At 40.3% G+C, this 23,428-nt stretch overlaps 1 protein-coding gene across 22 annotated transcripts in view; it reads right to left on the bottom strand.

Moving 5' to 3' along the window:
* Positions 1-23,428, bottom strand: part of LOC141054300 (protein unc-80 homolog) — a 305,587-nt gene that overhangs the window by 30,355 nt on the left and 251,804 nt on the right. For 11 of the 22 annotated variants that reach the window (XM_073551595.1, XM_073551596.1, XM_073551598.1 and 8 more), the window contains 5 exons: positions 21,423-21,602; positions 20,642-20,780; positions 18,337-18,393; positions 10,013-10,094; positions 4,628-4,790 (listed from right to left, as the gene is read on the bottom strand). In XM_073551595.1, coding sequence (XP_073407696.1) covers positions 4,628-4,790; positions 10,013-10,094; positions 18,337-18,393; positions 20,642-20,780; positions 21,423-21,602 — 621 coding nt within the window. Of the gene's footprint in view, positions 1-4,627; positions 4,791-8,836; positions 8,940-10,012; positions 10,095-18,336; positions 18,394-20,641; positions 20,781-21,422; positions 21,603-23,428 lie in introns of all 22 variants that reach the window. The other 11 variants (XM_073551597.1, XM_073551611.1, XM_073551612.1 and 8 more) reach the window with 7 other exon arrangements.

The raw sequence follows: 23,428 nt of genomic DNA, 5'->3' as shown, positions 1-23,428 counted from the left end.
CCACAACTGTCTACAAAGAAAACTGTTGCTGATAGCAACTAATCACAGCTCATTTTTCAAGTTTTAAACAGCTCTGGGACAGCGTGGCGAGTTTTGAGTAGCGACTTTTATGTGGCGAGGTTGGTGTATGTGTGGTGAAATGTGTGCTGAGAGTGGTATATGTGTTGAAGCACGTGGTAGTGTGTGGCGCATTTTGTGTGTGTGTTCATATCCCCGTGTGTGGTGAGTATCCCATGTCAGGGCCCCTACCTGCTGTACGGTATATACTGTTTGGGGCCATCATTCTCATTCTTTAAGTCCTCCTTGTTCACATCTGGCAGCTGTCAATTTGCCTCCAACACTTTTCCTTTCACTTTTTCCCCATTATGTAGATAGGGGCAAAATTGTTTGGTGAATTGGAACGTGCAGGGGTTAAAAATTCGCCTCACAACAAAGCCTATGACGCTCTCAGGGTCCAGACGTGTGACTGTGCCAAATTTTGTGGCTGTACCTGCGACGGTGCGGATGCCAATCCCGGACATACACACACACATACTGTATATACACACCCACATTGAGCTTTATATATTAGATTTATAATGATATAACGTGATCTTTTTATTTTCAGGGGCACAGTGTTCAGTGCGGCAAATTCTGCAGTGACCACGTCACAACTTTAGGACATCACCAAAAAGGTTTGACAAGATGGACAAAAAACAAAGAAAATGGCTGTAATCAGATGAGACGTAAGTTACTGGATGCAGATACTTATTCCGCACCTACACTGTATGATGGTCTGTTAAAACGGATGACAAGCGGCACTAAATGACCATTGATCGATAAACGATTAGCGATCGGTGGTCATTTAATAACCTATTGACACATTCAGACTGCAGTTAAAGGTACGCATTGAGCGATCTGTATTAGATTGTTCATTGTACATAGGCTGCCATTGTCCTGGGCATTGTGAGTCTTGCTTACAGAGAACAATGATCTTTTGTGTTACACAAAAGATCATTATGCAAATTGTCTCTTCAGAGAGGAAGAGGACTAGAACTCTAGTGCCACCTATTGGAGGTAGCAATCCTAAAAGTCAATGTTGACCCTTTAACGAGCCTAGTTACATGACTTAAGGCCCTTTTACATTTAGGGATGCACCAGCGATCCGACCCGGTCAGGATCGCTGGTGCATCGCTAAATGATCGCTAGTGAGCTTTCATACAGAAAGATCTCACAGCGATGCAGCAGCGACGCAGCGCACGATACTTACCATTCACACACAGCGATCCAGACGTCCTCCCGCCCGCCTCCACGCGTCGCTCGTCGTCACAGCAGGAAGTCTCAGCAGGAAGCGCCCGACGAGAAATGGAGCCAGACATTCTCGCGCGATCAGCGATGGACAGCGGGGGAGCCGGTCGCTGGTAAGTATCACACCTAGCGATATCGCTATAACGTCACAAAACCAGTGACGTTTTAGCGACATTGCTAGCGATATCGCTTAGTGTAAAACCCCCTTTAGGATAAAAGCCAAGCCAGAATCTCCATTTGCAGACACTGTGTTTCGGGGTACTTCCCCTCATCAGTGCAAAGTGGGAGATCTGTTTTGACTGTGAGAGAGGCGTCTGACCGATATCCAAGAAGTATCATTTCTCCTTGCGGAGAATGACATGCTAAGCATGTCGAGGTGAGGAGACTTAAAGCCACAATGCTGCTCTGGGAAATATGCTAATTATGCAAATTGTCTCTTCAGAGAGGAAGAGGACTAGAACTCTAGTGCCACCTATTGGAGGTAGCAATCCTAAAAGTCAATGTTGACCCTTTAACGAGCCTAGTTACATGACTTAGGATAAAAGTCAAGCCAGAATCTCCATTTGCAGACCAATCATATGACCTCTCAAAAACATTATGTGACATGTCAAATGATACATCGAGTGCTGGGGGACCCAGAAACTCTAAACTGCCCAGTGCCCTGGCTACCCTTAATTCGCACCTGTATGCATTACTTATGAATATAACTGGTAGGTTAGCAATATTTTGGGGCATGTCCTATGTAAATAGTTGCTATATATTGGAAACATTTTGGGCAATGCTTACCACACCTGCTCTTGAAACCTGATGTAACACCTTAAAACTGACATACTGTATAGCACAGTCACTTCACAGTCAGAACCCGCCGGTTTAGTTGTAGACCAGCTGCTGGGGCAACGAGTTGTGCCAGAGCCTGACCAGATAAGCAATCCATTGAACACTAGATACTTGACTTAGAGTTTTGCCCATGAAACCTTTCGCAAAAACCACCTGTAGCGTTCCTATTCAACCATTATTTTCCGATGATCCAAACACTATAATTTTGAAATTATTTTATTTCCAGGGCTGATGTTAATTTGCTTTATTTGCCTTGTGCACTGAAATGCCTTTTCACAGTCCTGTATGGACATCCACAGTGAGTGTGTCCATGAGGGCACTCAACACTTGGCAGAAGTCAGGAGCCTAGCCTTGCCCCTTTATTGCATTTATGGATAGAACAACCCATATAGAATAAATAAATATGATGTTCCAGTATTTGTCAGTTTCTAGACTGGCTATTCCACTGTGAAGATGCATTTATTGTCTTTAGTGATAGAGCTGAGAACATTTAGCTATATTTATGGAGTTTCTATGGGGTCCGTGCAGACGCCTTTTTACAGAAACCAGCCTGTATTAAAATCAATAGCTCTATGTAATGTGAATTGGTGGAAAACAAATGCATCAAAAGAAAAAAGTAAATCATGAATCAGATTCTGTTTGATCTGGTCTGTAGAGAAATGCCCGTGTTATCCACCATTTTACATCACGTGTCATTGAGTACTGGTACTAACATAAATTGTAATTGTCTATGGCCCATAACCTTTAAATCCCAGGGGGCCATGCCACTCTAAGGCTACAACTGTCTCAGCCCACAACTTGTCTGAGCAGTCACACAGCATGGGAAAATCTCTAACCCTCTCCATTAGTATAACTACTGGGAATCCAAAAATTATACTTTCTAAGTAATCTATATATATATAATTGTCTTATCATGTCTGTCTGTAACTGAAATCCTGCGTCGCTGATTGGTCGCGACAGCCGCAGTGTGCAGGCGCAGTCCTCATTTAGAAGGATGCACGCCACCGCTACTGACGGGAGATCAGCGGCGCTAGCCGGTACCCAGGGTCCGGAGATTCCTCCAGACCCTCAGTACCATAAACATGTAAAAAATAGAATTACAATAAAAATTAGTGATATACTCACCTTCCGACAGCAGCCAGACTCTTTCCTCTCCACGCTCCCGGCATCTTTCGTTCCCAGTAATGCTTTGCGTGAAAGACCGCTGATGATGTCGCGCTCTTGCGAGAGTGACGTCATCTCCGGTCCTTTGCGCTAAGCATTACTGGGAACGGAAGATGCCGGGAGCGTGGAGAGCAGAGAAAGAGCCCGGCGGCCGTCGGAAGGTGAGAATAACAAGATTTTTTATTTTTTTTATTATTTTTTACATCCTATCTTATCCTATGCAGCCTCAATAGTAAAAAGTTGATCACAATTGTCAAAACCTATGCTTGACAAGTGTGACCAACCTGTCAATCACATTCCAAGCGATGCTTCAAATCGTTTGGAATGCGCTTGAATTCCGCATGAAAACGCATGCGGTTTGGCCATATTCTAGATTACCCGATGCATTAGAATCGGGCAGCCACCTAGTATATTATAACCTGTAATGCGTATAAGCTGTTTTCAAATGTATCAACCTCTTCGACAGATAAGAGAACAATTTCTTTATTATAAAGAAACACAAACAGAACTTGAATACTGTAGCAGGGCAACCACACAAGCGGTATTTTATGTGGTACAGTAAATATGATGAATTGTGACTTATTTAGTTGCAATGGAGTCAGGAAAAGAAGACTTTCGCATCACCCATCCATCCTATCAGCCCGTGTCTTGAGCTGCCTGTTCAAACTCATGGGGAGTCAGCTAAGGAGGCTCCTATAAAAGGTCAGATATACTCACATTATGCCTACTAATCTGAAGAAGGCTGCGGCAAGGCCTATGGGAGATATAATCATCACCTTGAAGGATATTATGGGCTATAGGCTTTCTGAGGTACTGGGCAATAGATTCAGAGCTTGGACAGTTAAGATCCATTTACAATGCAAGTTTATCGTGAATAAGCGTTCACGATAATCCTGCAGTCTAAACTGGATGCTGATCACCCATTGTGAGCAAAATTCTCATCCTTCAGGTAAAATTATTTTTTGTGGTACACAAAAATCATTGTTCTCGACTGTGCATCATCCTGTGTAAACAGGACTTGCGCCCCTAAGAACAATGGCAGCCTTCGAGCACATATCACACAGTGCATCCATGAAGAGCGGTCTACCTGTATAATCAAGCTTTAAAACTACGGCCGATTGGTAAATATTTATTGTTCGGCAATTGTTTAACAACACAAAATAATTGATTTTTTTGATAGACTGTTTTGTTGTGTGTGAAGATAATGATGCTGGTTGAGGTCAGTTTTAAACCAAATCAACTGTATCTGAGTAAAAGTTCTTCCTGTGCCATTCTATGGATGGAGATGGAGATTCTATGAGAAACTTGCCCCCGCTAATACATAAAAACTCATTGTTACCTGCTTTCTGATCTTCCTCCCGTATTTGCTTGGCCCGGGGCTGTATACTTCTGCGAGTTGTTGACAGTCTAGCCCCATGCCGACTCCGTGGTTCAGTTTGAGTTTTCTGGCGTGAAAGTAAAGGCCTTCGTAGCTGAACCAGGTGAGAAGGAGAGAAAGCCCCCTGTTACACCATAATACAGGGGAGATATTAACACTCAGGAAGATTCAAGCTCGTAAGTACCAATGGGCACAGGTGGTTCAGAGAACCTTGTTGATAATCAGAAGTTCCTTGCATATCTGTGTTTTTTTCCCTAGATTGTAGACGGACCTCAGATTTGCTAATGAAAGTGTTTGACTTTTTTTTCAATCGTAATATTACTGCTGCTCCATTCAGTGTACGCACTGAAGGATGCAACATATCTGCCATTTATTATCTTTCTAGTGCATAAGTCATAAATGAATGTGACTGGATGCAGGACCCATTAAATGTACCGAGGTTAGCAATAACATTAGGTCAATTGGGGGGGAATTATTATTTAATTTGTCAAAAAACATCAAATATCCAAGGAACTAGAATAGTGCACTATAAAGACCACAAAGTGTAAATTATAAGTTTCATCGCATAACAATGACATCTGACATCATTCACTAAATTAAAGGTTAAATGTCCCATCTTTGATAGAACATAAAGAGTGAGTTTTGTATCTGAAAGTATCCAGAGCCCACCATAGTCAATTGGCATTTTAGTCAATTTTATTTTGTTTATTTATTTTTTAATTGATTGAAAAGTGACACATGGGTTCTTATTGGTTGTATGATCAACAAGGCAACTATCCTATGGGCCCTTTTGATTTTGGTTACATGTGCCGTTTTGCCTCATTATTCGTATGTATTGAGATTTATCAATAATGTTATAGATGGAAGGACTTAAAAATAGTTTAAAATGTTGAAAATGTAGCAAAACTCGCTGTGCTTTACCAAATGGCACATTTCTCTTCAACATACTACATGTATACAGTTGTAATTATATATATATATGACAAAAGTATTAGGACACCTACATCACATTACAGACAGGCTTTTATGAAATTTCATTTAAATCAATAGGCATTAAAGGGGTAGCCACTACTTCAACAACCCTTTCTTAAAGGCTGAAGTCCCGAGTAAAATATAAAACACCTTATACTTACTTCCCTGACCAGTGTCAGGTCTTCTGGGGCACTTGCATGATAGTGACTGCATAGCTCATGTGACATGACAATCAGTGTCCAGTAATGGGCTGTAGCCCTCACACCTCTCCCAGATTTATGTCCAAGGGAAATGTGAGCGCTGCAGGCCATTAGCGACCACTGATTGGCTGAAACGTTCACATGACATAACGTCATGCGAGTGCTGAAAGACCTTGTACCAACAGTGCCAGAACAGTGTCAGTACAGGAGGTGAGTATAAGTTTTCTTTTTTATTTTATTCAGGGAACTAGGGTATTTAAGAAGGCGTTGACCAAGTAGTGGACATTGTTGGTCCAAGTTGGTCCATTCTTTGCAGCTAAAACAGCTTCCATTCTTCTGGGAAGACGTTTTACAAGAATTCGGAGTGTTTCTTGGAGAATTTTTGCCCATTCATCCAGAAGAGATTTGTCATGTCAGACACCGATGTTGATAAGAGTTGGCACATGCAGTCAGCAGGCAACATTCTCGCTTTCCCCACATCTAGACTCATTCATCAGACTGCCAGAAAAAAAGATTTGTGACTCCACAGACCATGACTTCACTAGTCCAGACTCCAGTGGTGGATGCTTTACACCACTTCATCCGACATTTGACATAAATCTATGCCATGAAGTTCTGGGAGCACAGTTTTTGAGTGAATGTTAATGCCAGAAGAGAAGAGATTTGGACTTTGCAGTTATTGAGTCAGATGAACATTGCCAACTCTTATGCATTATGCTCTTCTGCAACTTTGTGGTCTTCACTTCATGGCTGAGTTGCCGTGGTCCCTAAACACTTCTAGTTTTGTATATTGCCACTCACAGTTGTTTGTGAAATTTCTTCCCTTCTCAATGTTCCACAAACACCTGAATTCAGACCAAGAGGTGTATACCAATACTTTTGTCCGTATATATCCAAAGTTGGTGCACTGTATGACTCTTAGTCAAACTTTTTAGTTTCCAAAAGTTGATATTATGCATGTAACATAGCATTACATATTATGGCTCAGCCTGTATAAAAACTGATGCAGTGATCTTCTTCGAATTTATGATCTAAGACGGGGGGAACATACATGTTATATTTTCACATTTTGGAGGAACTGTTAGAATTGCAAAAGTAAGATCCAATGTCAAATTGATTTTTGGATTCATTTTGTAAATGTATATACTGTACAAAACAAAGCTGTAAAATAAAATCATGTTATTGAGTTAGTACAACCAAATTATAATACAGTTATACAGGAGAATTAACTAGAACTGTTAAATTGCAAGGTTAGAAGGTAAAACATGCAGAGAAGGGTTACCAAGAGAAGCTAAACTGCAAACTGCATGAAATGTTATTCTGTATCATTCACATCAGTCAAATGAAGATTGCAAAGTCTGAGAAGTCTGATTGGATATCTATCATGGCTCACACTACAGTATTATAAAAGTGGCACATTTATAAACTTCAAATCAAATTATTATAAGATGATATTTCACAATAAGAAGACAACGAAGCTGCGGTAACACCATTTTATCAGAGTACCCATATAACTCATATGTTCTGTGCAGTTTGGTTACAAAGAAATCAATCTTTTTGCATGTGAACGATACAAAAAATAATTTCATATACAGTTTGTACTGTGTAAATATGAAGATATCTTTAGAACACGTTTCAACTATTGTATGGGAAGTGGCACAGATATTAGTAATCACAACTTAAAAAAATTAGCAAATTATTAATCGTGCATTATATATAGTGGGCTACCAAATTCAATATAACATCCCCCTCCTGACATTATTTCAGCGCGCTCATTCAAGCTCATCAGTGTTTTAAGGGATTCTTACAAATTATTACTAATCTAGGCAGAAAAGCCAATACAGCAAGGGAGAGGACCCAATGGGAAGGGAAACATGAAATGGCAAGGAAAATGGTTGAAAGGGCTTTCTAGGACTTTCCATATTGATAACCTATCCTAAGCAGCTCAGCTCCAGTTCTACACTGCAGCACTCAAGGACGGCCACTGTACAGTGTACAGAACTGTGCTGTTCCAGCTCTGTATACCGTGTATGTCTGGCCACCATAGAAGATGCAATTAGCTGATTGGTCGAGGTGTCAGAACCCCACATTCTGATATTTATGATTTATCCTATGGACAGGCCATCATTATCTAAGTCTTGGAAAACCCCTTAAATAAACAGAGCAAGCACTGGGAAAAGATAACTGAGGAAAATCAGTGAAGCTTAATTGGGTTATCTCACAAAAACATAAGGATAGCTGATGAATGAATGAAAGCTAGGGGTTCTACTTCAGGGATTCACAGAATCTTTCAAAAGTCCCCAGTTTGGAGGAGTTTGAATGTAAAGGTGGTCAATCATATATGTCACCACTCTAGTCAACAAATGCAGATACACTAGGTGGTATTTTTCTGGGATAATTCCTTTAAGGTTTGTCCAATTCTCTCAGTCACCTTCTAGCCAGTGCTTTCTCTTTTTAATAAAGGGGTTTTCCAAGACATAAACATTGATAACCTGTTCATAGGATAGGTCATCAATACCAGATAGTGGGGTAAACACCCGGCACATATACAATCAACTGTTTGCATCTCTCTCATGGCGGCTGGATGTACACGGTGTAAGAGCTGGAACAGCAGATCTCTGTGCACTGTGTATGAGCCTTAGGCACTGCAGCTCAGCACCCAATGGAGTGATAGCTGAGGCTATGATGTCCTGTGTAAGGGCAGGATAGTATCCCCATACAGGACAGCATAATCTGATGACACATCTCTCTCCAATGAGAGGTGAGCTGAGGTTTCACTCTATTATTAGTGCAAACTGCACAAAATACTGTGATGTTAGGCTAGTGAGAGCTATGAAGGAGTGCGATAGAGATCAAGTCCCCTTTCTTACTCATGAATGTCAGGATCACTGATCCACAACTAATCCTGTACAATCATGCAGGAGATAATTAAAATGATATCAATGAAGATTCATTATTAGTCCCATACAACAAACCCCAAAGATAACTTCACACTTACAAGTCGGGTTAGGAGATGAAAATGTTGCGCAAGCATAAGTGCCCTGTGCTGTCCAACCACATGTTATCTTCAATTCCCCTGGATCTTTTACTCGTGTAAGATACTGGGAAAGAACAAGGCAATGTCTGTGTAATATATTATTACAACATTATGCATAAGCAATAGAAGGTATTTGTTTGGATATTTTGTACTTCTTCACTCATGTAATGACTGGAGTCACCACAATGTTCATCCTGAATCTAAAAGTTAATTGTTGTGCAAAAATGGGGTTACATCAAGGTACATCATAGTGTCCCATTCATGGGAAAAGTCTGCTGAAAGTTATGGGGATAATGATGGTCAATGTGTTACTATCACAACAAAGACAATGACATTAGAGACCCTCAGTCTAATTGTCTTACTCTTATTATGTTGTTAGCCCACCTGTATGCTTCTATGCACTTTTTACAACCAAGTGCCAAATTATTATTATTTCTAGCATCCTATACAGTACGGTTGAAACTTATGGTCACCAGCTATATTAGAAAAGCAGCTATTGAGCAGATAGTGCTTCTGTCATTAGAACATGAATGTTCATGATTATATAAAAGTATAACCCTTATTTTACTACGGATAAAAAATGAGACATAAAAAATCTGCTACAAGAAAATAGGTGATGCTGCCTTTGGGATTAGATATTGTCTTACATGCTGCACAATAGTAGGAATCTGATAATGGCAGAACCATCTGTTTGCTACATGTTGCCTTTTATAAATGCCAGTCAATTAGCACAGCACATGCAGTATGTATATAGCATAAGCACAGAAAAAGCGCAGCATTTAGGGTGCTATAAAGCACTGAAGCTATAGGAACAAAAGCCAAAAGTAAAAGTATAGTATTTGACATTACGCACTAGAATAAATTATATGTATAAGGAGATTTACTTTACAAAATAAAACAACTGATAGAACAAATGATAGAGGTAAGCAGATGAAATGTCAGGCGATCATGAAATACATCTGGACAGATAAGAAATGATCGATGCGAGAACACAGAACTTTACGGAGAAAATCAGACTGAACATTTTATTAGCACTTTTGTACAGTATTAACACATCGCTCCAATTACTCCACCATTGAAATGAAGACCATCCAGTTAACTCTTCATGGATGACTTCATCCTCTGTGTAGCACTTACCTGTCTCAGACCTCTCTTCCTTCCCAATGGTGGTTGAATGAGAAGGTTCTGATGACCAGGCTCACTCTGCACACTGGCTACCCTGTTGAGTGTTAACAGCATTAACATATGGAATGCACACACATGAGAAGGAAGTATGGTGGATGTCCACAACAAAGACAAAAAGGTTCGGGATTGAGTGAGTAGTAAAAGTTATGTACTATTAGCATATTAGTTGAATAAGATATCCAGACAGCTATCAACTACTGATACTTCTTCTGCATGTACTGTAAGACCAATTTATGTCACCATCAGACCATTAAAGTTGGTTGGTGAACATGATTTTTTTTTCATATTATCAGGAACAAACATTTTCTGTAGCATGAGGAAAAGCTAAATCTAAAGCTGGCCATACACTTCAGTTCAGAGGTACACAACTTTTTATTGGTCCTAAGGCCACATTGTCAGGTTAAACCATCCTCGATGGTCGCAACTAAACTTGAATTCTTGGTGGTAATGCGTTCTGAGACATTTATGGCATATGGATTGAATATTCCATAAATGTCTAATAGGTACTGGCTCTATTTTTAGGATTATCACCTATGAGAAGGATAGAGATTCCCATCTACCCTGTTTGCAATGCACAAAAGAAAAGATTATGGATGTATGCAACTATCTCCATAATAATGTATGTACAATGCTGAATCTGCCAAGTGGCTCCCTCCTCCCATATACTGCAGTGAATATACTGTAGGAGCACTCGTGCATGGCTACTTCTTCACCTCATCTACGGTACTTTTAAGCCAGCACTGCTCATCCACTAGCTTAGCCTTGCGGCAATAGTATGTATCTTAATGATCAACTAAATAGTCTTGGTGGTGCTCAACGACAATAGAACAGTCCAAGAAATAACATCTTAAAAGGAATATGATTGCGGCACTTGCCAAATCTTCTTTTATTTGAAGTCCTATTCTTGTGCATCAAACAAAAGACCTTCATTCACTGAGTGCCACAACTCAATTCCTTTTAAGATGTCTACTCCTTTCGGTGCTACATATATAGGTCAGAATTCTGTCCTTCTTCCATAATATGGGTATCCCAGAAATGGCCACACAGTGACTATTAATACTTAGCCATCTATTTTGTTGTTACTTCCCCCTCCTCTCCATGCACATGGAAAATACTGTACATATGAGCAGCCACCAACGTCCGCATGTCTGTGACCAAAGAGTTTCAGGGATACGCAGTAGTGATTGAGAGCCACCCATGTTTGTTTGTAGGTTGTGCAATGATGCTTTATATAGTTGTTGACTGAACACTCATTCAGCCAGCTATTCCACTTGACCCTGAGCTGAACATATATTCGTTCTATAAGCTGATGGCAGACATCTTTGATAGTGTCTTCTATCCTTTACAACACAAGGATAGGCCATGTTGAAATCAAATATGTCTCATCCTTAATTTCCCCAATATCGGCCACCAGCAGAGTGTCAGAACACTGCCATACAGATTAGATGGAAGGCTGGTTCTGCTAATATTTATCTATGAGGTAAAGAGAGGCCAGACATTAATTCATCTGTATTAATGCCCACAAACAGATGTCTAATTAAATGACTTTGTTATTAACATTTTTCTTGTCTCAATGTCAACATGAGTTAGTAGTGGTATAATGAACAATGGGACAGAGTTATGAAAACTGTCTTAGCCGCCTGGAACAATCAATCACAGCTTTCATTTTTCGAGAACACAATAAAAAACTAAACTTGTGCTGTGATTGTTTTCTACGGCCAAGAAAGACAGTTTATTCTTCAAATAATTTGATGATTTACCCCCCCCAAACAATTCGATTAATAATAATTTTGGTAACTTTTTTGTAGTCAGAATAAAGTCCACTATTCTAGATTTCTACATGGTTTTTGAGTGTTTTTTTGTGTGCGAATTTATGCTCACTTGGCCAAAAGGACATTTGGCCAACTTTTGGAAGAGAATGTCTGGATGTCAATTAATATTACAATTTCATGCCAATGATGCTTAGTGGGGTTGAGGTCAGGGCTCTGTGGAAGCCACGCGAGTTGCTATACACAAAACTTGTCAAACCATGTTTATATGGGTATCGCTTTGTGCACAGATTTCAATAAAGGCAGGATATGGTATGTTAAAATCAAACATTATCTTGATACAGGCAATTAAAACCCTGCAGTTTTTCCATACATAACAGAAGGATGGTAAATTCTGCTCTAGCCTCTGGTACAGTGTTTCTTCCTTACACCAACACAAACAACATAAGTTTACTGATGGGAACGAATTGTAAATTTCGCTAGTGGCTAAAATGTATATTCAGATTGCTATTGGTCTACAGATCTGTATATCTACAGTATATACATCTAAATATACAGATATATATCATATATTTACGAGTTATATATATATATATATATATATATCTGTATATATCTAAGAAATATTTTTCACCGCCTCCAAAGAAGGCACGTGCTCAACCCTCGGCAGGCAAGGTTATGCACACAGTATTTTGGGACCAGCACGGAGTTGTATTGATGGATTTCCTAGCAAAGGGTACCATGATCACTGGGGCATACTATGCTTCACTGCTGCAGAAATTGCGGGAGGCCATCAAAACCAAGAGATGTGGCATGCTCACCAAAGGTATCCGCCTTCTGCAAGACAATGTATCAGTTGACATCTCACATGTTGCCCAAATGGAAGCATGCTCCTGTGGCTTTGAAATTCTACCACATCCCCACTATTCACCCGACCTTGCACCATCGAACTTCCACCTCTTTCCAACAATGAAGTTATTTTTGAAGGACAAGCATTTTCCAGATGATGAGACTCTGATTTCCGAAGTCATAACGTGGCTTTTGGAGCAACCTGTCGACTTCTACAAGCGAGGTGATTACAGTTGCTTAAGGAGATGGGAGAAGTGTGTGTTCGTAGGTGCCACCTATGTGGAGAAAGACTAATAACTGTGCCAAGTTTCACTGCTCTCAGTCAACAGGGAGTGGGTCAGGGGAAATCTTTGATGAGCGCCCTCGTAGTTAATTTATTTTAGCTATGGTCCTCATATCTATGCAAAATGTTTTCCCACAAATTACATTGATGATGACATATTATTAGATCTGAGGTCTGATTTCTGGGATCACAGATTCATAGATGGATTGTTACACTATCACTTCTGTACAGAATGTTTTAGGAACAAGCCAGAGGATATTTTAACCAACAATATTAGGGATGGAAAAAATGGACTTGTTCAATACCACTTGTATCATATCTACAGTTCAGTCTTCATTTGCTCTGTTTACACAATTTTACCAAGCACGTTTGATGTAAATGCCAGGAAATTATGCAACTATATACATCAAACGTATAGACCTGACCTCATACAAGTGCATACCATTAACTCATTATGAAAATTAGTTATCTGCATAGTATACATTGTCTTGCTTGATCTCTATAAATTGAAAAATAAAGGTGGCCAAATTATGTTTTCTTCCTTAAGTTTCAGGAAAGCCACGACACCACAACAGCAGATTGTTGGTAAAAAACTTGTTCTTTATTCGATATCAATTACAAAATAAAAGCAGGAAGACACTGCAGGCAACGTTTGGGCCATAACTGGTCTTTACCAAGCCCAGAGAAGAATTCATACTTTTGTTTTGTAATTGATATGGAATAAAGAACAAGTTTCTTATCAAGAATTTACATCAAACGTGCTTGGTAAAATGGTGTAAACAGAGCAAATGAAGACAACCACCGCTGCATTCATTCTCTATGAGATTCATGGAAAAAGCTATCAATCAGCAGAAGGAGGACGAGGCTATCCTGCTGCTCATGAATAGGGTGAGATGTGCTGCAACTAATAGTGAATATTTGAAAAGTAGTGCAGAAAAAAAAGTGACCCATGATAGAATTAGTGTCTCTGACTTTATTTTAAGAGTGACTATGGCAGCATAAACCTGATGACAGATTTCCTTATGATTAGTATATCATCTATAGTTACTAAAATACGCTATTAATTGTGATAATACTAACATATGTTGACAAGAATATTTATATAACATGTAATAAATGAAGGCAGAGATATCACAGTGATCACTAGCTTTAGCTTTGTATTATTTCTGAAATTGACGAGGCTCAGGAACTAAGAAAAGCTTTCCCCACATCCTCTACACAATAATGGTGGAGAAATTGCGGTTAGCTTCTAGAAATAGTAGATGTTGGTTATTTTAATTTTGATAAACATAGGAATCGAAAATATGGCAACAACTGAATATACAAATTATTTTGCTTCCTCTGCAGTATGATACTGATGTGTCTCATTGCCCTTGATAACACACCGCCTGCAACAATTCAATGATAGCATAGCATGGATCACTTTGTATTGGTGCACTAGCTGTTAATGGCTGCTCTGGCTGGTTATTGTAAGCAAAAGCACCAAGTGTTATTTTTGCACCAGGGGCCCTATTAGGTTGGTTCAGTAATATCACTAAATACTTCCGTTTATGGCATAACATAACTGCTGAGTACATTCAGATGCCCACATTGTACCCTTGCTTGTGCACAGAAGTGTTATGGAGGTATTCTTCACTGCTGTCAGGAGTGAACATGATACCACACAAAAAGCACTACTACGTATAGAGCACTTCATACTCTTCTGGGTGCAGTGTTCAAGAGGCTTAAAGGGACTCTGTCAGCACAGGATGACTGTTCAAACCAAGTCCCGCTGCTTGGCACATCATGGCGGGCCAATCATTTACATACACTTTCCCACCTGCTTGGTTTCCATTTATCTCCACTCTTCTCTGGCCCTATGAAGCCAGAGAAAGATGGGGGATGTAGATTGAAGGAAAACAAGCAGGTGGGAGGGTGTATTCCCAAGCGACTGGACTTAGTTTGAACAGTCATCCTGTGCTGACAAAGTCCCTTTAAAGAGGACCTGTCATCAGGTTGCAAGTGGCGGATTTTGGCTCACATTTTATTCTCCCGAGTATACAATTTTTTTCTTTTTTAAATCGTCCATATAGTGCCGGAGATATGAGCCTTATTATTTGGTGCAAATTTTTATTGGTCTTTACTGAGGGGGGTGGGTCTCACAGAGTAGCTATGTAGAGCAGTCTAATTGCACCCCCCCCAGAGAATCCTGTGAACCATGCCCCGTGGTAAAGACCATAAAAATGTCCACTAAAAAAAAGGCCTATATCTTTGGAACCGTAAGGCGGATACTAAAAAAAAAGAAAGGAATACTGAGAGGAGTATCAGAAACAGACCACTTTTGACCTGGTGACATTCTTTAAAGCACCACTCCAGTGTTTTGTTTTTCAGTGCTGGAGTGGTGCTACTAAACTCTGGTCCCTGCCCCCTGACTTATACTTACCTTTTAGTGGAGCCACTAAGTTCCCGTGGTGCCATCTTGTGACCACAGCTTCAGAGAGGTAATGGTCAATCTCAATGCAAGTCTATGACAGCCAGAAGGAGGATCTCATAGACTTGTAATGAGTTGTGACCGCCAGCTTGAGCGATCCGGCAGGTCACAAACTGCCTGAGACTGATGGGCGCAGCTGTGATAGGAGACAAAGACGGCGGCTGGTAAGTATCAGACTAGGTGCAGGGACCTTATATTGGAAGCACCACTCCAGCCCTGCAATAAAAAAATGCTGGAGTGGTGCTTTAAGGTACTGTACATCATGTGCACAGTGTGTGCCATATTGCGAAGGTATTATACCCTACTGCATCTGGTAGAGAATATGTTGCCCCATGGAGGCATTGTACAGTTCAATATAGAGGACACTATTGGTTCATATCGTTTGAACTTGTTTGGTCAGATCCCGTCGGCTCTGTGCCTATCTAGCTTCTTTCTTTACAATCACAGTTAATACAGGTTATGTCTATAACTTCTTTTTTTTTACATGGAACTGATTTAACCCTCGTCTTATACAGTATGTACACTGAGGAGCTCTCGATCTGTCTTCTAAGTCACTAAACAGAGGAATTACACATTAGTAACAATGACAATGAAGAAATGACAATGAGATACGGACTATATTCTAATAAACTTGATAGAGCTATAGACAATGACCACTAACCATTTTACTACCACAAGCTCTCTCAGCTTCTCCTTTGCTTCAGGGGGAATTAATAACTGAAATTTTGCAAATCATCATTCACTGAACTGGAATTACTTAACATGTAACCATTTTGCACACAAATGTCCAGAATGCTTAGATTTTAAAACATTTCAATATCCTTGATTGAGACATTTTTCAAGCTCTTTTTTTACTCTTTATATGAAGATGTTAGCTTTCGAAATATGTTTGTTTTTTTTCAAAAGTCACTGTTACATTGTTTTAGATTGGATTCACACGTTGTTGTTTTTTCAAAGTAAAATGCTTTTACAGTTTTTGTTGCACTTTTTTTCTTTGCCAAAGCCAGTAGTGGATCCAGAGAGAAGGGAAGGTACAAGTTCTTCCTTTACATTCTACCTAAAAATTACCACAAAAACTGTGATGTTTTGGCTAAAATGCTGTGTGTGAAACCACCTTAAGGAGATGTCTCTAGCCTTTATTCATTGACCCCTGGTAAGGAGCAGGTGAGAGATAAAACACTTCTACACACACACACACTGTATACACACAGTACTGGCTCACAATTGTGAAATGTGCAGGTTTCTCTGTGCTTTCTATTTCCATGTCAAGTTCAAGAGTAATCATCTGTTTGATGTTGACGAGTGCATAAATCGGACTTGTGCTGATTTTAAATCGGATAGCACACAGACAGGACACTGACCCATGTAATTCAAAAGTTTTGTTGAGGTGAACGATTTTTTTTCTCGGTCTGAAAAGCCGAAGGAAAAAAAAAAATCACAAAAGACTACTTTCTGTATTTGATTTAGTACATTTTTTATGTACAAAAGAGAAAAAAAATGATGGCACTCACCGTTCTGTCGTGAAAATTCTTTATTGATTAAAAGGCACTGGCACGGGAGGAACGTACAGAGAGTGGACGTCGGCCGTTTCACACACTTGCGCTTCAAGGACCCGTTGAAGCGCATGTGCGTGAAACAGCCGTCGTCCACTCTCTGTACGTTCCTCCAGTGCCAATGCCTTTTAATCAATAAAGAATTTTCACGACAGAACGGTGAGTGCCATCACTTTTTTTCTCTTTTGTACATAATCAGATTACATGTTTGCTTTTCTGGATTGAGCATCCGTTCGGACGGTAGTTGGCGGTCGGTCCAGGTGTGTGATTTTGGACTTGAATAGCAGTCATGGAACTGCTTAGGGGTTAAGGAGCCGTGCCAAATCTTCTGTCTCTTCTATTTATTTTGTTTAGTACATTTTTTAGTGTAGATGTATGAAAACGGATGGAGCACAGATGTCACACGGACATCACACCGATGTCACACGGACTTAAAAAATGGACACACCGATGGCACACGGATGAAAAAATAGAATGAAAATTGATTGAAAATTGCCAGAGTTTTCTGAATGAGACGATTTTTCTTACACTCGTCTGCAGCCGGCCTTCTACTTATTTTGACAATGATGGCAGATATCCTACAGTTAGTTTGATATCCTTTGATTGTAATATCTTTTCAAATCTAAAATTTGTCCAAGAGGACCTGTCATTTGCCATAAATATGTATTTTTTTATCTGGTGTAAATTATACTGTTTTTCTGAATTTGCTATTTGCTTTTTATTCCTGCGCCTCTTAATTCGTGAGATAGGACATCCTCTTCCCTGTATGCAAATATAGTATTATTAACGAAGTAGGCATGGTCCTCACAAAGACTGCCATACAGAAGAGCTGAAGACCACGCTTCCTTGGCAAAAAAGATTTCATTTATATTCATTGGTTCAAATGATCCTTGGTTCGAGTTTCCTGCGGGTATGCCTGTTTCCTCTCACACTCTAAATAGGGACTTTGATGAAGATGTCTGTAAAGTGCTGTGGCATGAATGGCGCTATTTAAGTGAGTAAAAGTGAGTAAAAACTGTTAAAGTTCTGTAGAATTTTATATTGCTTCTTGAAGAGCGACACAACCCAGAGTAGTCGTCTCTGCCAGAAGCAAATTGCTACACCAAGAAGAAGGATCTGAAAATAAACCTCCTCAGACAGGCATTGATTACTCAATGAACACCTTCAAGTATTGGGGGCTTACATTTATAGGAAGAGATAGAACTGCACCTTTCATGACCAGCCAGAATGGGGCATGGAGAGAATAATGGAGAAACAGATTAAGAGGGAGGGGATGGCTTCTGGCTTTAAAAGCTCGCCTCCATCCTCTCTCTACTTCCTACATCACAATGACAGACAAATAGCATTCATACCTAGACAGGCTGATTTCGCCATCACGCCCATGGGAGTCATCAAGAACATTAGGTTCACTGCAGGAGGGGGAGGGAGATGAAGCATTGAAGGGAAAGAAAAAGCAAACAGAAAACAAAACAAAAAAAGAAAATATGCATGCAAAAATATAAAAACTCAAATATGTATACAAATGAACTGAACAAAAGTACAAAACAACAGCAAATCATCTACGGTTCTTGGCATTCTGCACTTAAAAAATTACAAGAGTGGGGCAGAGAGAGCTCAATGGGGGAAGGGAAAATGCACTGCCAAAAATGAAATTGAGGAGAAACAGGAGATAAGGAGGAGGAGCAAGAGCTTATGGTTCATGACCTGGAGATTAAAGCAGCAGTACTAGTGGAAGATTCCAGAATTAGGCTTCTGTCAGGGAAATTATCAGCTGATCCATGCTGCCCGAGCAATGGCTGCAGCATGAATCGGAGATCTGCTCCAGCAATGCAAGCATCTGTTTTACTCTGAAACAATGGGGTGCCTTCAAAATCCGGAAGCACAGCTCAGTGAGAGTTGGCAAGCCAGCTTTTCCATGCCTACACAGCTACACTGAAAGGTCTCTCACATAGGGAGAGAGCTGTCAGTGTTATTGAGTGGGCAAGGAGAAGATGGCGGGACCTACCTCTTAGACTACCCTTCCTAGTCACCTTGTCCTTGTACGCACCTTTAACTATGTTTTTTTTCTCTGCAGGGATATCATACATTAATCATTAATCCCCAATCGTGCTCAGTGACAGACTTGGGGCCCCTGGGTCTATCGGAGAACATGACCACATCGACTTTTAATTGACTTATAACCTTTGTATTTATCATAACACACACATGGCATATAAAAAATAGGGTTTAATACATTTGTGATTCCACCCACAAGAAAAAAAAAAACTAGAAGCAAGAGATTTGCTTCTGAGTCAACTCCACATGATGTTGTTTTCTGCTGGCTGGACCTTGGAAGTCTGGTTCCATCGGGAGATCCTCTCCATATTGAGTAGAGAGGGAGTGTGTTTTTATATAAAGGATTGGGTGGCTCTTGACATCAACGATGACACTATTGTATGATTGGGAAATAGCAAGTTTAATAACTACCAACTTGTAATGACTATGAGTCTTCCACATCTTTGCTTCTTCATGTTTAATGTTTAAGGTGCAAAACTAATCATCCTTTATATTGGGATCCAGGAGGAACAAAATTCATATTTATCAAAGTCATACCATTCTATAATGCCACAAACACTTAAAATGTCCCCACAGTATAATTAGAAGACATATATCAGTTGTTTATTACTTTTTTTATGTGTGTTTTTTTTTTCTTTCACAGACCGAATCTGCGAGAGAAAAAAAATCACAGCATACACTAGTGTCTTCCGTATGTCGGAGGTGACTCACCTATTCAAGTCTATGAGTGCGTATAAGTTGCAATTCATTAACATTGAAAGCTGTATTTAGTCATGTAAATGTTTAATAACTTCTGCATAAAAACAGATTATAAGCGGATGAAAAATTAGAAAAAAAATTGTCTAAGCTTTCTGGATGACACTCAGATGACTTTTTCATATGCTCGTTCTTTTATAAAGTAGCTTCACAATAACGCTAGTTCTGCTGCTTTAATCACACATTTTTGGTCTTGGAAATCATGACCATGTACCGTAAATTCAATGGAAAGCACCAAAATGGTGTAGATCGAATCAGACACAATCGACCATTGAAGTGCTCCCTTTTTCAATTATACAAAAAATATTGCTGCTACAGTATATGACATACAAAGCGAGAATCACTTTGTAACATTAGGTGGGTGCTGCTGGATCATTTCACCTCAATATGCCAGGTTTCACAATCAGCCAATTTAACAACATCTAACAGTCATGGACAAAGTAAATGGAATACAGAAACAAATCTAATCATGTAACGATTATATATGTTATTAAAGTCAGTATATTATGGTATGTAGCTGATTAATGACTACAAATAATACTGATTTTAATATCATAAATCTCTGGGCTTAACCATTATTTGCCAACTGTGGTCTAAAAAAAACCCTGTGCAATTATCTGAATCAGCCAGACTAGAACAGGAAACCTAATCCAATAGTAATGGACTTCTAGCTTCTCGTACTGCCACCTGTCAGGAGTTGACTTGATTTGTAATAAAAGACATTTGCTTATGATTTGATGCATTGTGATACCTATCAAACAGCTGCTAAGTGTATCTAAAGTGTAAGGATAAGCTAAATTGTATGGGCTCTTGATCACCATGTGATGGATGGACAGCACAGTTTACCTTTGGCTGGGAAGCATGCCACCCTCAGCCTGGGGAACAGACAAGCTGGATGTGTGACTTGAGAAACGTCTTCTACCAATGGCACTCAAGAGGTACGCATCCTGCTCACTTACCACACTGGGCATGCTCACTGAGTCATCTGCAATCAAACAGTTTATAGTTTTAGATTTTCAATATGAATTTTACATTTGGAGATGAGAGATTAATTTTAAAGAGGTATTCTCATCTTGGACATTTATGTCACTTCCACAGAATGTGACACAAAAGTCTGATATATGCAGGTATCTTTTAGGACTCAAATCTTGAGAACAAAGTCCCACCTCACACCACCGTACACAGAGAGGTGTTCACGCATGTGTCCATTCACTTGCACTAGTGTTCTGAAGGGCATGCTTGACTGACTTTTCTTGGGATCCCCATAAATTGTACGGAGGGCGTTGTGCATGCGTGGCCACTTCTGCTTTCCTAGTGATATGAGATGGAGCCATGATCACGAGATAGGTGTGAGTACCATAGGAGGAACATACATTTATTGTACATTTGTTGCATATCTTGCCATAAAAACAAGGTGGAAATCCCCTTGAAGACAAATGTATCAATCAGTATTTTCAACCACATACTCAGAAGCATCAAAAAAACAAGATAACACACATCTCCCAGATGTACATGAGTTGACGGGAGAAACATTGACTCAAAAAACTCAGTATAGCCTTCATCAAAGAGATCAACGTTTGGAGCAGATTGCCTGGTTATGTTCTTTTTCCATCCATCGTATACTTACTTTCTTCTTCTTCCTCATCCGTACGACTTAATGTGTCCTGAGAGGCTTGCTGTGAGTGCTCACTGTCCTGTTCCCAGACAGTTCCTGTTCCTGTATTGGAGCGAGACATTGTGGCTAAACTCAATCGATAAGCTGAGGTGCAGGTGCCAACAGTGCTGATGGATGTCTTCCCTTGGTATGCTGCAACATAAAGATGTAGTTGCATGGGTGAATGAAAATTTCTGCCCTGTTCACACTATAGCCAGGCTCATTTTTGACTGTTTTTGTTTTTTAATGGCAAATACAATGTAAACTGCAGCCCTATCCTTTTTGTGAAAAAAAAAACCTGCTGAAAATGATGGGCCTACATATTAATGGGATCTGTCAGAACCAATTTAATAGTAGATCAGTCATGGCTGCTTTAATAACATATTCATTGACAGAAATGTGAATAAAGCTCTATTCTAAGGCAGGTTTCCCAAATTCATTTCCGAGTATGAAGCGCTATGTCCATTCTGGCTACAGGCCTCCTGACCCAAACTCAAAAGCCTCCTATCTGTCTGAGGTTCTTGAGTTTGGGTTAGAAGCACTGCAGCCGGTCTGCAACCTAAATAAGTTCAGGATATAAATTATAAAAATCCTCCTCAGAACTGTTCCTCAACATACAGTCCTCTGTCTCCAAATACAGAGAGCCCTCTCATGCCCTCTCCTGCTCCCACCTGCTAACACTTTCTCTGCTTCTCCTCACTGCTGGTGATATTGCTCCAAATGCTGGTCCTCCTCACCACATTCCAACACTTAATTCTACCTCCCATCCACGCTCTATCACAACTTTCCGTAACCTGTCTAACCTTATACCCATTCGCCCGGCCACCACTTCCCCTGTCCCAACTAACAGGATCTCTATGGAACACCCGCTCTGTCTGCAACAAACTTTACTACATCCACGATCTTTTCATTACTAACTAACTTTGCCATAACCAAAATCTGGCTCACTCCCTCTGACACAGCATCTCCTGCTGCACTTTCATATGGAGGATTCCACCTTTCCCACACCCCCCGCCCCAGCAACAAGCATGGCTTAGGAGTTCATTTTCTCTTGTCAGATAACTGCTCCTTCACCCAAATCCCACTGACACCCTCCGTTACCCTCTCTTCCTTTGAGGTGCACTCTGTGCGCATCTACTCCCTCTCCAACCTCTAACTGGCTCTCATTTACCATCCCCCCAGGGCCAGCCACCACCCTCTTTGACCACTTCACCACCTGGCTACTTAATTTCCTTTCCGCTGACATAACCACTATCATCTTGGGCGACTTCAACATCCCCATTGACACTTCCCTCTCAGCTGCCACTAAGCTTCTATCTCTCACTTCCTCCTTCAGCTACACTCAATGGTCTTCTGCAACCACTCACAAAGATGGCCACACACTGGATCTCATTTTCACCCGCCTCTGCTCTCTATATCACCTCTCTAACTCACCGCTTCCTTTTTCTGACCACAACCTACTTATATTCTCTTTCCTCTTCTCTCCAGGTCTACAATTCCCCACCCTACAAACATGCACACCCCTGCAGAAATCTTAAACAACTCAAACTACACTCACTGTATGAATCCCTTCTCCCCTTGCAGACGTAAATTCACTACACAATGCAGATGCCACTGCTGCTCTATATAACACCGCAATAGCTGCAGCTTTGGAATCGATTGACCCTCTCACCCATACCAAAGTTTGAAAAATCAAAAGACAGTCCTGGCACACCAGCCTGACCAAAGAACTGAGACAGGCTTCCAGGATTGCTGAGTGTAGATGGAAAAGATCCCACTCCAACGAGGACTTCATCGCATTCAAACAGTCCCTCACTACTTTCAAGACTACACTTGCCACAGCTAAACAAACCTACCTCTCATCTCTCATATCCTCCCTGTCTCACAAGCCTAAACAGCTATTCAACACCTTCAATTCTCTCCTCCATCCCCAGCACCTCCTCCCTCTCCACTTATCTCAGCTGAAGACTTTGCCTCAT

The sequence above is a fragment of the Dendrobates tinctorius genome, unplaced genomic scaffold (genome assembly GCF_039654945.1).
Source record: "Dendrobates tinctorius isolate UK_male_01 unplaced genomic scaffold, ASM3965494v1 ptg000177l, whole genome shotgun sequence".
Lineage (NCBI taxonomy): Eukaryota > Metazoa > Chordata > Amphibia > Anura > Dendrobatidae > Dendrobates > Dendrobates tinctorius.
The sequence above is the reverse complement of the archived record's forward strand: the minus strand, read 5'-3'. Positions and strand labels throughout refer to the sequence as shown.